Source organism: Aspergillus affinis (assembly GCF_023601865.1).
Source record: "Aspergillus affinis strain CMG 70 chromosome Unknown NODE_98_length_139233_cov_86_989329, whole genome shotgun sequence".
Lineage (NCBI taxonomy): Eukaryota > Fungi > Ascomycota > Eurotiomycetes > Eurotiales > Aspergillaceae > Aspergillus > Aspergillus affinis.
The window spans coordinates 82,469-98,214 of record NW_026515879.1 but is presented as its reverse complement, the minus strand read 5'-3'; the positions used below and the strand labels follow the sequence as shown (position 1 = coordinate 98,214).

The 15,746-nt window shown below is 51.6% G+C and overlaps 6 protein-coding genes across 6 annotated transcripts; 3 read left to right on the top strand and 3 right to left on the bottom strand.

Annotated features, from left to right (window-relative positions):
* Positions 1 to 1,243: 1,243 nt before the first annotated feature.
* KD926_011553 (phosphatidylinositol-3,5-bisphosphate 5-phosphatase) lies at positions 1,244 to 4,297 on the top strand (the record flags this gene model as incomplete). The annotated part of the gene is made up of 1 exon (XM_053103847.1): positions 1,244 to 4,297. The coding sequence occupies one exon, from the start codon at positions 1,244 to 1,246 to the stop codon at positions 4,295 to 4,297; it is 3,054 nt and encodes a 1,017-aa protein (XP_052952831.1).
* Positions 4,298 to 4,574: 277 nt separating this feature from the next.
* On the bottom strand, positions 4,575 to 6,597 carry KD926_011552 (Tti2 family protein; the record flags this gene model as incomplete). Its single annotated transcript, XM_053103846.1, has 4 exons — positions 4,575 to 5,615; positions 5,676 to 6,133; positions 6,203 to 6,359; positions 6,424 to 6,597. 4 exons carry the CDS (start codon positions 6,595 to 6,597, stop codon positions 4,575 to 4,577), a joined length of 1,830 nt encoding a protein of 609 aa, XP_052952830.1.
* Positions 6,598 to 6,862: 265 nt separating this feature from the next.
* Positions 6,863 to 8,845, bottom strand: KD926_011551 (tRNA adenylyltransferase; the record flags this gene model as incomplete). The annotated part of the gene is made up of 3 exons (XM_053103845.1): positions 6,863 to 7,113; positions 7,179 to 7,727; positions 7,777 to 8,845. The coding sequence occupies 3 exons, from the start codon at positions 8,843 to 8,845 to the stop codon at positions 6,863 to 6,865; spliced, it is 1,869 nt and encodes a 622-aa protein (XP_052952829.1).
* Positions 8,846 to 9,492: 647 nt separating this feature from the next.
* KD926_011550 (TRAPP III-specific subunit 85 family protein) lies at positions 9,493 to 11,774 on the top strand (the record flags this gene model as incomplete). The annotated part of the gene is made up of 2 exons (XM_053103844.1): positions 9,493 to 10,564; positions 10,615 to 11,774. The coding sequence occupies 2 exons, from the start codon at positions 9,493 to 9,495 to the stop codon at positions 11,772 to 11,774; spliced, it is 2,232 nt and encodes a 743-aa protein (XP_052952828.1).
* A 745-nt stretch (positions 11,775 to 12,519) lies between these two features.
* On the top strand, positions 12,520 to 14,240 carry KD926_011549 (putative vacuolar sorting protein SNF7 family protein; the record flags this gene model as incomplete). The annotated part of the gene is made up of 5 exons (XM_053103843.1): positions 12,520 to 12,566; positions 12,635 to 12,902; positions 13,010 to 13,228; positions 13,297 to 13,491; positions 13,551 to 14,240. 5 exons carry the CDS (start codon positions 12,520 to 12,522, stop codon positions 14,238 to 14,240), a joined length of 1,419 nt encoding a protein of 472 aa, XP_052952827.1.
* Positions 14,241 to 14,335: 95 nt separating this feature from the next.
* rad18 (E3 ubiquitin-protein ligase RAD18) lies at positions 14,336 to 15,698 on the bottom strand (the record flags this gene model as incomplete). The annotated part of the gene is made up of 3 exons (XM_053103842.1): positions 14,336 to 14,954; positions 15,016 to 15,130; positions 15,188 to 15,698. 3 exons carry the CDS (start codon positions 15,696 to 15,698, stop codon positions 14,336 to 14,338), a joined length of 1,245 nt encoding a protein of 414 aa, XP_052952826.1.
* Between the last annotated feature and the right edge of the window lie 48 nt (positions 15,699 to 15,746).

Genomic DNA, 15,746 nt, shown 5'->3' with positions numbered 1-15,746 from the left:
ATCTCGTATACCGTACGCCATAATCCCACAATGCAGTAGACGTAGACAAACAAAAAATCAAGGCCCAGCTACCTAAATCAGCTCGCCGCACACTACTGCACCTCTCTAAGCGCCGTATACTTCTTCCGCTTTGTTTTATATAGGTGTTTTCTCTACGCGCGTCACTGCTCAACTTTCTTCTTGCAGGATCCCCACTAGCTGATTTTCTCCAGTTGAGTTTTCTGAGCACTAGCATGTCTCGGTATTTCTGCAAGATACTGATGGGTACTCCTATGGGGAAATCGTCCTTGTCCACGCCAGGTACAGCTAGATCAACGAGTTCATGTCAGCTTCCTGTTTCACATTTCAAAATGCAAGTCGAAGGCCCCGGTCTCGGGTCAGTTGGCATGACAGACATACTCTCCACTTGTAGCGAGGAACGCGTCCCTGGGGCTCTTCCCCGAGGTCTCCAAGCCTCATCTTCATCATCATCAGGGTAAGGTCGCTTTGTTCGCGACATAGTTATTTCGGGTAGATTCAAATGACCGTGGTGTGAGGTAACGAGAACGATGTGTATGTGCCCGACAGTGACACGTCACACGGTTGCTTAGAAGACCATGAACGGTAGGAGTAAATGGGAGAAGAAAAGAGCTTTCTAACACGCAGTCTGATGGCATGACGCCGAGCCAACGGCTCAGCGCTCACATGTGCCTTACTGAACAACCATGTCGGACCATTCATCATTCTTAATAACTGACCGGAACCTCTCACTTTCAATTGACATCCTGCGCATTATCTTTAGCAGTCTTCTCAATCTCGCATATCTTAATGAACAGGTGCAGGTGAAATGATCATTATGTGGTGTGTTCATTTCTTTACAGGTAAGATGTCCCTTCCTTTCAAAGAACCACTGTTTGTCCTGGTCACTTCTTTCGATATAGTTAACGTCTATATTCGATATTCCATAGATGTAGACTAGGGCTGCAGATGAGTGACGTCACCTACACGCTAGACCACTTGGGGCAGTCACGGGGAGCTAGCTGTGGTTCCGCGGGTGGGTGGGTCGGTTCAACCACGGCTACTCCGTATACCGCCCAATTCGCGCATGATGATTGCCTCACCACTTTTTCACTTTCTCACTTTCTCCTCACTCTCACTCAATCCACCAGCCCAAACCATGGTGGATTTCTGGCTAACTCACTAAGACCTGCTGGCAGATCTCTATTTTCAACAGTTGGTGCTGGATTCGCCAGCTGTCTCACTGATGGAGAGCCTTGATGAGGTGTCCCGCCCGCGAGAGGCCGCGGAGGAGAGAGGTGTCTCGGTCGACAATTATTCCTCCAGGGCACCGTCGGTGGCCGAGAATGCCTCGCCCAACTCGATCCCAGAATTTATCGCTGGGAATAAAGGCAGCTCTTTTACGTCCAACTCCAGCTCGAAACTATTAGACGATCCGACCGATTCGACTCCCCGCCTATCCACCGACCAAGACGACGTCTCGATACCTCAGCGGATCCTGTCGCCCTTCGCAACTGTCCCTTACAATCCACCGTCTGTCGTTTCTATGGGTGATGATGTTGGCGAGGAAGAAGATGAGGAGCCTCACGTTGCAACTTCCTTCGAGCGCGATTCCACGGCCGCTTCTGTCCAGAAGCGTCGGTCGATGTACTTTGACGCCGGTGAAGACGAGTTCAATCGTATGCATAAGTTCTCGCTTTACGAGACGGCGACCCGATTTTATATGGTTGGCATGAATTTGTTGGACACCCGGTTTAGAATCCTGAAGATCGACCGCACTTCCGAAACGGACCTAAGCGTTGCCGAAGACGACATTGTATACACGAAGAGAGAAATGAGTCAATTGTTGGATGCCATTGATGATGGAAATAAGATATCGGGAGGACTGAAGTTGAGATGCAGTGCATGGGCATTGTTGGGTTTCATCAGACTGACTGGGGCATACTACATGTTGCTCGTCACCAAACGGAGCCAAGTGGCCATGCTTGGTGGTCATTACGTCTACAAGGTCGATGGTACTGAGTTGATCTCCTTGACTCCGTCCAACTCGTCCCGATTAAAGCCCGAGAAGAATCCGGAGGAGGCGAGGTATATTGCGATCCTCAACAATCTCGATCTCACCCGGTCTTTCTATTTCAGTTACTCCTACGACATCACACAAACCTTGCAGCGGAACATATGTCGCGAACGCAAAGCTCATGCGGATGGACTCCCGAAGCCGTATCATCAAGACTTCAACACGATGTTCATATGGAACCACCACCTTCTTAGTCCGGCTATTTCCGTTCTGAAGAGCCCTTATCAATGGTGTCTACCGATCATTCACGGATACGTCGAGCAAGCGAAGGTAAATATCTATGGTCGGCTGGTCTACATCACTCTCATCGCTCGCCGTTCTCGGTTCTTTGCCGGCGCGCGTTTCCTCAAGAGAGGTGCCAACGACCTGGGGTACGTCGCCAATGATGTTGAAACCGAACAGATTGTATCGGAAATGTCAGCTACTTCGTTTCACGCCCCTGGCCCACATCTCTACGCCAATCCCCTATACACTTCCTATGTCCAGCACCGAGGCAGTATCCCTCTCTATTGGACACAGGAAAGCTCCGGGGTCTCTCCAAAGCCTGATATCGAACTCAACCTGGTCGATCCGTTCTACTCCGCAGCCGCTCTCCATTTTGACAATTTGTTTGAGAGATACGGTGCTCCAGTCTACGTCTTGAATCTGATAAAATCCAGAGAACGAACACCCCGAGAGTCCAAACTCCTCAAAGAGTATACAAACGCGATCAATTACCTAAACCAATTCTTACCCGAAGATAAGAAGATCATCTACAAGCCATGGGACATGAGTCGCGCAGCCAAGAGTCGGGACCAAGATGTGATTGGGACACTGGAGCAAATTGCGGGTGAAATTATTCCACAGACGGGGTTCTTCAAAAATGGCCACGATGCCGAGTCCGGTCTCCAGGTGCAGAATGGCATCGCGCGAACAAATTGCATCGACTGTCTGGATCGCACAAATGCTGCGCAATTTGTGATTGGAAAACGGGCACTAGGACACCAGCTTCACGCTCTTGGCATCATTGATGGCACGACTGTGGAGTATGATACCGATACTGTCAACATTTTTACAGATTTGTGGCATGACCATGGTGACAACATTGCCGTTCAATACGGAGGGTCTCACCTGGTCAACACGATGGCTACTTATCGAAAAATAAATCAATGGAGCAGTCATTCTCGAGACATGGTGGAGAGCTTCAAGAGATATTACAACAACTCCTTCCTTGATGCTCAACGTCAAGAGGCATACAATCTCTTTCTCGGTAACTATATATTCTCACAGGGGCAGCCCATGCTCTGGGACTTGTCCACCGATTACTATCTGCACCATGCCGATCCCAGATCCTGGTCGAATAAGCGGAAGCCTAATTACATCCAATGGTATACGCCGGAAAACCTGAAGCCGAAGGAACTTCCACCACCTCCTCTACCGCCTAAGGAGTCTCTCTCACGCTATGATGATTATTGGCTGGAGTACTATAGGCCCTTGGCCCTGTCGACTTTCTCTAAGGTCTTCACATTGAAGAATCCTTTGACAACTATCCGCTACCTCTCGCTTCGACCTGCTTCTGCCCTTGCTAGTGATCTTAGTCCGTTTGTCACCAGGATCACGCATGATCACATGAACCGAGATCGCCCGCAGCGCACCGTGAAGATCCAAGAACCAGATCGTACTTCAAATGCTCCTTCTGAGCGATCGCACATTGAAGCTGGTCAACTGCAGAGCAAGCAATATCCATCGGCTGGCATCATGAAGGAACCAACCGACCAATTCCCCCATCACAATAGTTCCTTCCAGTCCTTCCAGTCCTTCCCGCAGCCCTCGGATCCCTCCACGCCCAGCAAAGCCCAAATCGCCCAGTGGACCTTGGGTCAACTCGTGACGGATTCCTTAAACCCATCAGTCACATCCGCCGAAGCGGAGGAATACGAGCACTACATCAACCATCCACTCAAGGTGCCCCTGGTTGTCACATCTGAGAACGAGATCACGGCCACCTCGATTCGTGAGCATGACTCCAATCTCGATCTCCTCGAATATGCCAACAAAGTCAACGTTGAGGAATCCACGCTCCAGGCCCGAGCCATGGAGAATTACGCCGACTACGCCGAATTCCTGAACGTCTCTGAGAGCGGACTGACAGTGGTGGCGGAGGACTACGAGAAAAAGCGCTATAAACGGTATCGACAGTGGCTGAGAGGCAAGAGTTTGTTCAAGCAGCGTGTCGATACATAATTGTGGAATGATGAAAGCTTTCGTTTACGATGTTATGACCTTAGCCACGACGCTATGACTTTGGCATTATACCCCTGTCACTCTTTTTTTTTTTTTTTTTTTTTTTGGATTCTACATTTTATTATTTTGCTTCAATGAACCAATCTATATTAAGCATCTAGCCTTTGTGATACTACAAGAAATTGAATCCCAATCTAATACAACAAACAACTAAATTAAACAAGTAAAGCATCTATAATCCAATCCCAATCAATTATACAATCTCCAACCATATCCATTAAACCCGCACCCCGAAATACTCCGCATCCGTAGTATCAAAATCCATATCAAACAAACCCTCCAGCACATGATCCGCCTCTACTAATTTCCTCAACTCCTTCTCAATATTCTCCTTCGCTTCTATCTGTCCCGCATCGCGCGCACTTCCCCGGTCCGGATTCTGCAGCGCAAACTTCAGCAGATAACTCACGCCCTTCAGCTCCTTCTTGAGCCGGACTAGATCCGCTGCATCGGTTTCTTTGGCGAGGGATGAAGACGGTGGATGCGTCTTTTCGGTTTGGGTTTGGGTGGACGCTCGCTCACTCATCTCGACTTCCTCTTCGACGACGTGTAGCCAGCATGCGCAGAGCGCACCGAGGATCTCGCCGCGCCACCGCCAGAGGCGCGGGTGGGTGGTCAGGATCACGGTCCGGAGGAGACCCACCGCGGAGAGGAGGAGGGGCGGATATGCGGGGCCGAAGGGATTCGAGAGCGTGCTGTGCACTAGGGGAATGGTGTCCTGAAGGTATTTGGAGGTGTGGATGCCCAGGTCCAAGAGGACGGGGTGCATGTGGTCCAGAAGGAGGGTGGAGAGGCGGGGGTGAGGGAAGGATGCGAATGAGGAGCCAGCGGGGGTGGAGGCGGAGTTGACGGAGCTGATGTGGTGGAAGGAGGGGATCAGGTTCTCGCGCAGGGTCTTGGTGATGGAGGCGATGTAGGCTTCGGTGGCGATTTGAGGTGGGATTGGGAAGGAGTTCTGCGTGTTCGTTTTGAGCACGGAGAGGAGCGCGGGATAGGCGGCGTTGAGGAGGGAGATAGAGTCGTCTTCGGGCGTGATGGTGGGGAGGGAGAGGAGGCATGGACGGATGGCGTCTTCGAAGACGGAGGAAAGGTTGGTGCGGCGGAGGATGTCGGATTTGCTGCCACTGATGGGGATGAGGAGGTCCGAGGTGAGAAGGCAGCCGCGGATTCTGAAGGGTAGGCTATCGTCGTCGATGAGAGTTAAGAGTGCTGGGACGAGCAGCGGGAAGTGCGCTTCAAGATGGTCGCGGTCTGTGGCCTGTATGTTTTGCAGTTGGTTATCTTCGTCTGAGACTACTCTGTGGGTGTGTGGACGAACCTGATATTGCGTGATGATCCAGGAAAGAACGGTCGTAGCGTAGACATCTTGGATCTTCCATGGCTTCGTTTCTGGATCCAGGACGCTGGCATCAAATCGCGGCAAAGGCACGGGATGGAAGTTCTTGCGGCCTGAGGCTGTGATGGCCGGGTTCTTGGTCTTCGCGAACAGAGGTCGGATCTTTTGCTTCAGGATGTCTTCGATCGTAGCCCAGAACGTTTTATTTAAATCCGCTTCCGAGCGAAGCGAAGTAAAATGGGTTGTTAGCAGAGCATTTGCGCGAGCGTGAGTCTCTGGCAACGCCCATGAGTCATGATCAGAAGCGAAGCTGGCCAGCGCAATGATGATGTCCGGTGTATTTTCTGACTCGTGGATGGGAAGCAACCCAGCCAGCGATTCAATGACCGAGATCGCGATATTTGACCGGAACTGATCTTCTACAATCCGGTCTCTCCTCTCTGTTTTGAGATTAGCAGATGGTAAAAAAAAAAAAACTGCGCGAGAAGCAGATCCCGGTATAATCTCACCGTCTAGTTCGTTTGTTTCGGCAAAAATTGGCGACGGAAGCGCAGCATTGCTTGCCCACTCATAAATATGGTTGGCAGCTTTCTTGTCTTGCTCCGATAGACTCCTAGATCCCCAACCTTTCAGGAATGCCAGGGCAAACAGGAGGTTTTCGCATATCTGGGACACTGTGAGCGGGATATTTATGCGCCGGTATGGGGAGACAGGAATTCGGTCCACAAACCTCTGTATTACTATCATCACTTTGAGATGATACATACTCTCGCAGAGGGCTGAGATCCTCAGGAATCGAGATTCTGGCGAGCTTTGACTCTGGCAGTACAAATGAAGCCGAATTCCGTTGCTGGAAGGCATCACGTGCCGCGTTACGCAGCTCCCCTATGAAGTGGTCTTCCATCGTTCAGGTTTGAAATGCAGTGACACCGCTGTATTCTCCCGGAATTGAAAAGAAAAGAAATAAAAGAGCGAAACCTGGGCCAGGGAGATGGTCCCAATATGAAAGATCGATACGTCAGCGAGTAGATGCAGGTGTGAAGAATCTTGTTTGGATAGGCAAGCGGTAAGCAATGCACCTCTCAGGTCGGCATACAACAAACATCGAAGAAAATAGAGATAGAAACTCCTACAAGAGCACACAACCACGGCATTACATCGTTCACATTTCAGGTAGAAGCACCCCCTAATTCTTCCTTTCTAGCAGAGAGATTCTCTAGCGCTTTCTCTTTGTCTGTAATTTCCGGGTGGAGTAGCTGCCATTCCACGACCATTTCTACGGCTTTGGTCATCCACGGCCCCTTCGGCATTTTGAGATGCTCAAAAATCTCTTTTCCGTTTACGATGGTCTTCAAGTCCGAAACATCCTGCAGATTTTGATCTACGATATACGTCAAGAACTTGTCATAGCCTTGGACGACTGTTGGCAAGCGTATGTTAGTGTGTTTGGCCCGGATCTGATCTCTGAGAAAGCTGTAGACCCACCTTGAGAAAATTCGCCTCCTTGCATGACCTCTTGCAGTAGAGATAAGAGTATGCACAGCCGCCAGTCCTTTTTCCATGATCGGACATGCAACCCAATCTGTTGCCGGTTTTCTGCATCGGTGCCATTCATGCGGCCTTCCACCAGTGACGACTTGACATCGATAATTGAGCGCCAGTTCTGGGTCGCATCACTGAGGATTGCCATCGTCTTATTGTCAGAGCGGAGACTGTCTCTGGCCACTTCGGCCGGTCGTGGGGGGATGGGTTTCGGTTTGAGGCCGGTTGGGACGCGTCCTGGAACGGCAGACCAGGGAGCAAATGAAGCGATTATCCATGCGTAATAGGCCTCGCTCACGCCACGGATAAGCATCTTACGTACTTGACCAACAGATACCGGGGGATCCTGAGAAAATATCAAAGTGGCCAGCGTGTTGTAAGCCAGCGACCAGGTTGAGGTATCGGCGCACGCATCATCCTGGTGGTTTGCGAAGATTGTCGGATAGAGTCCATAGCGATCAATTAGTTCCAAAGCCCCCCGCGGATCAGGTCCTGCAGCTAGTGAGCAAAAGGATTCCGGGGATTGATGGAAATTACCGACCTTCAAGCATGCCGTTGATTTCTTTCCCAACGCGTTCCTTGCTGATTTTGAGCTTGAGGGCTTCGCTGATGTCACTGGTTTGCATCGCCTTTGCGGTGCTCTCATCAATATTATAACCCAGCCGGCTAGCAAACCGGATGAGACGCAACACTCGCAGAGGATCGTCCCTGAACGTTTGATATGGCTCCAAGGGAGTGCGGATAATTTTCTTTTGCATATCATCGAGGCCACTTCCAGTAAGGTCCTCCACCCTGGACTCGTTCAAATTGTAGAAAAGCGCATTGATCGTCGCATCGCGGCGTACGGCATCCTCCTCGGCGGTGCCAAATTCCATTTGGGGGTTCCTGCTGTCGTCCGAGTACACTTCCTTCCGCAAATTCACGAAGTCTATGTCTAGGCCGAATATTTTCGTCGTCACCGTTTCCAGGTGTTTGGACTTCTCCGGGTTGGCGTCGATCTTATGAAGCCTGCCGATGTGGTTGGTCGTGCCACTCTTCGCAAGTTTTTGCTTGTACTTGTCCAATCTCTTCGGTTTGTCCAGATATTCTTTCAGGATCAAGCCAAATTGATAGCCGGTCATTGTATTGATTGCCACGTCGATATCATGACTGTCGATACCTAGAAGCTTGTCCCGCACCCAGCCTCCAGTGAATCGGAGTACAGTTCGAGGAATATCCGCATCCTTGGCTCCATCTTGAATTGTCTTTTCTCGCGCATATTCTGCAACATCCAGAAGGAGGGTTTTCAGGGTATCCTCAAGGGGGGTGAGATTTATCACAGGCAGCGCCTGACCCGTTGTTCCCGCCATTTTGGCCGTGGTAACCTCGCGCGGGGTGGGATTGGAGATACGTCGCCTTTTGTTGGCGCGCTCAGGAGAGGTATTGGGAGATTTGCTCCGGGTCATGGAATAATTGCGCGACGGTAGACGAGGGCCTGGGCCAAAGAACGGTGAGATTGCGATCGGTGCAGAGTGTCTAGCATAGGCGGGAGATCTTGATCGGTTAGAAGCATGAGCAATGCGGGACGGATAGCATTTAGAGAGGGAACGAAGTGGGGTGGATCTGAACATTGACGCCAGCCATGTCAGAGATCGAGGTCGGGAACGCAAAGCTATAGGATGAGACGGTCTCGAGGAGGATTGCGAAAAGGGTCAGAGCGAGAGAGGGAGAAAGAGAGCAAGAGCGAGGGAAGACGAGAGACGAGAAATTGTGACGCAGCACAGAAAGAGTTCCTGTTTACCGCCTTCCTTTCCTGGATGTTCGCTGTATGATTCCATCTTTAGTTACGGACTTTGTGCATAGGTGGCTCTATACTTCTATACGGGTTTTCGACAGGGAATTATTTCTGATGCATCAAATGAAGCCTATAGATAGATCAATCATGTAAACCATGGTGCAAGATGCCCACGGGAGCTGTCAGGGCGCATCTGTCGGCGAATGAGGCACGTTCCGGCGGAATGTACCACGTTGGTTGTTATTCTGCCCGTCCAACTGACTTGCCTTAACCTTTCCTACTTCCAACTCATCATCGCCCACCCGGTTGGCCTTCTTTCAATTCCTTCCCGCCTTCACATATCTTTCAATCTTCTTATTTTGTACCTACCTGGCCCCTTGACAGCTTCTCTTCTTCCACCCTCGCCGTTCGATTCCTCCCGTTCATGGGCGCCCAAGCCATCTTAATCATTGTTAGTCTTGCATCGGAACCCAATCGGTGTCCATGACATCGCCCGGAGATGCTGCTCCGGTCAGACCTCCGCCGTCTTTCTCGCCCGGCGTTCCCCGTGTCGCATCGAAATCGAGATACCCGGATCAGCGACGCGACTCGTCTCCGGCTCTAGATGCAGACCTGGTGGAGTCAAGAATCGGCGCATCCCCTCCCCCTCCGCTCGCGGCTACAACGGCGGAGCTGCCGATCCGGTCCGCATCGCCTCATGCTCGCTCGCTGAGGTCGTCAACGCCGCAATTGGCCCGATCGTCACTCGGGTCTCCTGTCGAGGGGCGGGGAGAGGTGGCGGAGGATATACACTCTCTTATTCTACGGGCCTTCTCGCCGGTGGTCGGCGTTTACGCCTCTGTGGATACCGATGAGTTGGTGCAACAAAAGGGGTTCAAGGGAGGTTTCTGGGATCTCATAAGACCATTCGGGGAAAATGTGCCGGGCAAACTCGTTATCCGAGATAGCGTTGGGGCAAGTCGTGGCTGGGATGACTATGGCGTGCGATTTGTGGACTTGGGAAGCAGTAGTTGGACTACGCCCCCGGGTACGGAGCGTGTATCGCCCCTGGCCCAGGTGGAGGAGGTTTTGGAAAAGCAATTGAACCCAGATGGGAGTCTGCTGGGCGGAACGCTGGGCGCTAAGGATCTCCTTAACTTCTCCAGGACGTCCCCGTTATATAAAATGTATTTGCGCCAGCTCCTATCGGTAGCGACCGCGACGCCACACGAGACATTCCGTCACCCAGTCGCCAGCATTATCGTCATCAGTTCGCGCAACACGTCGCCTCTCGAGACCCTCAGGCGGCTATATGCAGACACCAGTAACGGTGACCGAAGATTGCCCGGGTGGATTCAATCTGATTATCTGCGATACTATGTCCTAGTGCACGACGAGGACAGGGATGATATCACGGAGTCAACTAAGCTTTACGACCAGATGAAGCGGCATTTCGGACTCCACTGCCATCTGCTACGGTTACGGAGCAATCAGTGTGTCGTAACGGATGACGATAGCGTCCAAGTGCCTGAATGCGAATGGTTGTCGCCATCGGAACGTCTGTCAGATCAAGCAGGTAAGTCCACCGCATTGTCTTCATACCCCATGAAATCTAACGTTATGCAGCGCCCCTAGTGGATCTCGATACTGATGGCCTTCCTTATCTATTTGACTCCGATGTAATGGCCATCAAGGCTTTTGTCCGTGAATTGGTCGCGCAGTCTGTCGTACCATTTATGGAGAACCGAGTATCGGTTTGGAACGATCAGGTGGCTTCTCGCAGGCGTGGGTTCAGCGGCCGTTTCATGTCCATGTCGCGACGATGGGCAGGTTTTGGATCGGGGTCACGGTCTAGTTTTGTAGGCTCTGGCGGTGGAGCCAGCGGAAACTATGATTCCGCTCATGGATTCTACAAACCCGACGTCCCGGAAGCTACCCTGCGCAAGATGGCCGATTTCGCCTTCATGCTTCGAGACTGGAAACTGGCGGCATCGACATATGAGCTGCTTCGCTCAGACTACGCAAACGACAAGGCATGGAGGTACCACGCAGGCGCGCATGAGATGTGCGCCGTCAGTACACTCCTAGGTCCCATCGCAGGACCGAACAGAACCAAACTCGATGGGATTGATCAAATGCTTGAGACTGCTTGTTATTCTTACCTAACGCGATGCTCTGATGCGCCCAACGCTTTGCGCTGCCTTTGTCTGGCAATGGAGCTGTTGAAGTTTCGTGGGGGCTCTGCTGTTGAGAGCGCGGCTAAATGGGCCATGCGGGCCATGGACCTGGGTTTAGTCGGCTCTATTGGCCAAGGTCTCTTGAGTGAACGGATTTCAGCCTGCTACGCTTCCCGAAAACCCGTCCCGGGAGTCAATTGGGGCTCTCGCCGGAGAAAGGCTGGCATGTGGAGCGTTCTTGCTGCCGATCTGTGGCTTAAACTCGGAAGACCCTCGCTAGCATCCGCGTGCTTGGAGGAAGCAGAACGTCTGTATGCCGATGTCTTAGACGGAAACGGTGCATTCCCCATGCCGGAGATCCAGACTTTCATCGACAATCTACGACACGCCGTGAGAGTGGAATATCTCGAGACGAGGGGATTAGACACCCGGGACCAAATAATCCCGGCGGATCCCCTGGAAACGGAAGAAACTAGCGAGAAGCTAGACAGGCGCAAGAACCGGAGATCACTGATGAACAATCCGCTAGACTCAGCCGGAGGGTTCAATCTAGAGCAAGGTATCCGGGATAATGACAACCCAGCCAATGACGATTTTGAACGAGCATAGGTATTAAGAGATCTTATGGGCGTATGAGATGATATTCGGTATTTAATAGACATTCGTGAGCAATGAACATTCTGTGATTGTACATCTATCAAGATTTTCTCTGGTATTCATTTCCAATAGACATTTGTATCAGTACGCGGGAACCAAGCAATCGAAGAACGTCATCTACTCGATAAACGGGCACCTGCCGATATAGCCTGTCTGGACCATAAGATCTTCTCTTTCGAGGATTCACAGGCCGCTTTTGATTACCTGTATGATGCTCAGCATATGGGCAAAGTCGTTATCAGAATATCTCATCCCCAAGTCTATCGCGATCGAAGTGCGAGGTGGTATCTTTTCTTGTCTTCTGTACGACGAGGGAATAGTGTATAATTCCTTTTGATTTTGTCCATGGTCAGCCCATAGGTCGTGCCGGGTTCTAGAGCTGGTACTGGAAGTAATTCAGAATGTTCAGTTGTAGACAAGCAGTATTCCTTTCCAGTAGACATGGGTCGACGGGCGTCGATCGATGATGTCACGTGAGTCCACCTTATCGATAAGTCGATGATCGCCGTCATGCCGAGCAACCAGCAGATGATCGTTTGTTGACACCAAGACAACGCCATCTCGCTGTGCTGAACGCCTCCAAGGCACAGCAGGACCTCGAATCATTCTGCATATCTCAGTCCCATCATTCTTTTCACGGAGTCATCCTCAGTGCTCGAAACTCCCCCAATACCAACCAACGCCTCATCCACCGACAATGAACGACCTCCTCAACTTCATCCTATCCCAGGATGAATTCAGAAAGTCAGTCACCTCTCCAATCCAGTCCCATCCCACATACCATACGATGCAATTCTAACACCTTATGCTAGGAACCGCCTCCCCTCGCTATACTCCGACTTCGCCATCCACCGCAAAACCAACCCAGACGGATACGCCGTCAACGTCGCCGCATGGGAACTAGTCCTCCTCAAGGCCGCCCGCCACGGATATATCTCCACTAGCAGCATCTCAGCATCCACGTCCTCTCAGCCCGGAAGGCGGAAAAACAACCACTTGATACTCAGAGCGGATGAGAGTTTATTGCGCGCACTTGAGACCTCCGAATGGGGGCGGCCGATTGCGCTGGGAGCGGTTTTGGTACGTTCTGTTCTTTTGTTTTGGTGCGGAATGAATCGGAAGAGGGGTGATGGTATCAGGCTGGGTGTGGGTGTGGATTTGTGCTAACGTCGACTTGGGTTGCATAGAACGAGGCGGTTCAGAACCGCGTGATGGTGCCGCTGCAGATGTACCGGGCTAGCTCGACGAGCTTGAACAAACCGGGTTGGAATCTGATTGATCCTACGATGTTGAGTCCGTGGAATGTGATGAGCTGGGGGTTGAAGCAGCTGAAAGGCGTTGTGGTTGGATCGGGGTCTGCGCCTCACTTGCAGGCTCAGGACCTGGTGTTAGTGGAGAACTTGAAGGTATGGAATCCGGTGTTGCTGTGATATCTACGGATGGATTTGCCGATTGACGTGCGTGTGTGCCCTAGGAAACTGCCAGGCTTGTGACGAAGCAGGCGACGGTCCAGAACCCGTCCAAGACAGACCTCATCTACTCCAAGGAACGCTTCGTGAACGAATTTGCAACGGTACTACATGAACAGAGCGAATTGTCTAATGACGATTTTGATGTCTTATTGTTATATCTATCCCGCGATAGCGGAGCCATTGCTTATGATGGCGAGGTATGTACGACTTGCATTCTGCGTCGAGATGCATTTCATTAATGCTAAAGGTTTTCCAGACGATCAAGTTTCGGTCTTCCAATGACACTTCCTCGGAGATCACCCCGCAAGACACAGCTATTGGCTCTATTAAAACGGCCATGTCAACAATGACAAAACAAGTGGAGAGCTTGGAGAAGAAAATCACAGAGCTGAATGCTACGGCGAAGACCGCTCTACACAACAAGAACCGGATTTCAGCGCTGGCGGCATTGCGCTCCAAGAAGCTTGCGGAGCATAATCTCCAACAAAGACTAGATACCCTGACGCAATTGGAGGAGGTTTACTCCAAGATTGAACAGGCCACCGATCAGGTCCAGTTTGTGCAGGTGATGGAGGCAAGCACTGGTGTGCTTCGCGGGCTAAATACCCAGATCGGAGGCGCTGCCAGGGTCGAGGATGTTGTCGACGAGCTGCGTGAAGAGATGTCTAAGGTGGACGAAGTCGGAACCATCATGAACGAGGCTGGTCCTCAAATAGACGAGACCGAGCTAGACGACGAGCTCGAGGAGCTGGAGAGCAAGGAGCGACAGGGTGACGAAGAAAGAGAAGCAGAGGAAACTCGCCAGAAACTCGCCGAGCTCGACAATCTCGAGCAGCGGGCCAAAGAAGCCGCACGCACGGCCTCAGCAGAACAGAGCGTGGATGCTGAATTAGAAGATAGACTGTCCCGCATGTCCGTGGAGGAAAGCCACGAAACCACGTCCTAATAGACCAGGAAACAGCAACAGGAGACACCGATCTCTAGGGTATTCAGTGCTCGTATCATAGCAACAGCAGAGCCCCAGTACGAAGTTAATGATGCCTACTGTGGAGCATCAATTACCTGGATATCGCTGGGCTCTCGAGCTTCATGGACTTCGTTTTCCGCGACCTTAGTGATAACCGCAGGGTCCGAGGTCAGCTCTTCCGGCTTTTGTACCCGAACTTCCGCAGCGGAAGGCTCAGGCAGTTGCTCTGGGGCCGGTTCTCTTGGTGGCCCTTCTGGTACTGAGGATGCTTGTGGTAGCGTTGTGCGAACCTGGGCCTCACTTCGTTTGCGAGCATTTGCAATCAACCGCTTAAAATCGCTGTCATGATCGGTGGACCATGCAGCTGAGTCAAAATCTTTGCGCATGACCGAACTCGTCGTCTCCGGTTGCGAAACCGCATTACCGCCTTGTGTCCGCTCCCAAATATCCAATTCGTTCAGCAATTCTCTTTTAGATTTAGGCGTTTTGGAGTCACAGTTGGCATTCCACAAATTCATCCACTCCGTGTGACGTCGTTGTATGAGGGGTCGCGGTCCCCAGTTCGGTATACCCAGATCTTTGAGCTTTTTTCGCAGAACATTGTCTTTTAAGATAGAATAATGTATAATTGGAAGCCGTTCGGGTTGTTTGTTTGTCGATTGTTTGCGCGCCGGTGGCATGGGCTGTAGAGATCTGATTCTTTCACTATCAGCTGAGAGCATGGTTAGAAACTCCAAGCATGAACCTAACTCACCCAAATGATACCTGTCTAGGAGGAGCCGGGTCTCCTGTGCAGTTGTCAAGGTGAGCGAATACTGCCTCATTCTTCATCCTCCGCTTGCAGATAGGGCACGCGACCAATCCATCTTCTACTTCATATTAGACCATCGCTGTGATGCATTCGCCCAGCGTCGAAGTAAACATACCCGGAATATACTCCTCGTCCTGGCTGTCCTCGATAACCTCCGCTTCAGCTGCCTCCGCCGCACGGTCGATGCCTTTACTTCGCGATCGCGTCTGCCTCCCTTCAGCCGGAGCCGCTTCAGGACCAGCCTGTTCGGCAACCTTTCGCTTTTTCGACGCACGCTGATCTGTTTCCCCCTCTTCAGCATCACCAGCGCGATCTGCGGCCCTCCTCGCCAATTCTAACACGCTCGGTCTTGCGTTCTGGAACGCCTCCACCAGCTCTTGGACCGCCCAATTCCGCCGCAACTTGAGCTCCTGGTCAGAGCCTCGGCATGCGGGACATTTCCCTTCGGTGCTAAGGCATCGTCGAATACATAGCGAGCAGAACGTATGACTGCACGACGTAATGACCGGGTTGTCGAAAAAGTCCTTGCAGACCTGGCAGCGGAGGGAGGATTCGAGAGGTGTAAGGAGCGACAGTGGCGTGTCGAGCCAGTCAGTGGAGTCGGGGAGGGTGAAGGACGGCTCCATGAGGTGAGGATGCCGGCGCAGCTGATGAATTCGAGCCCAGTCTTTAGG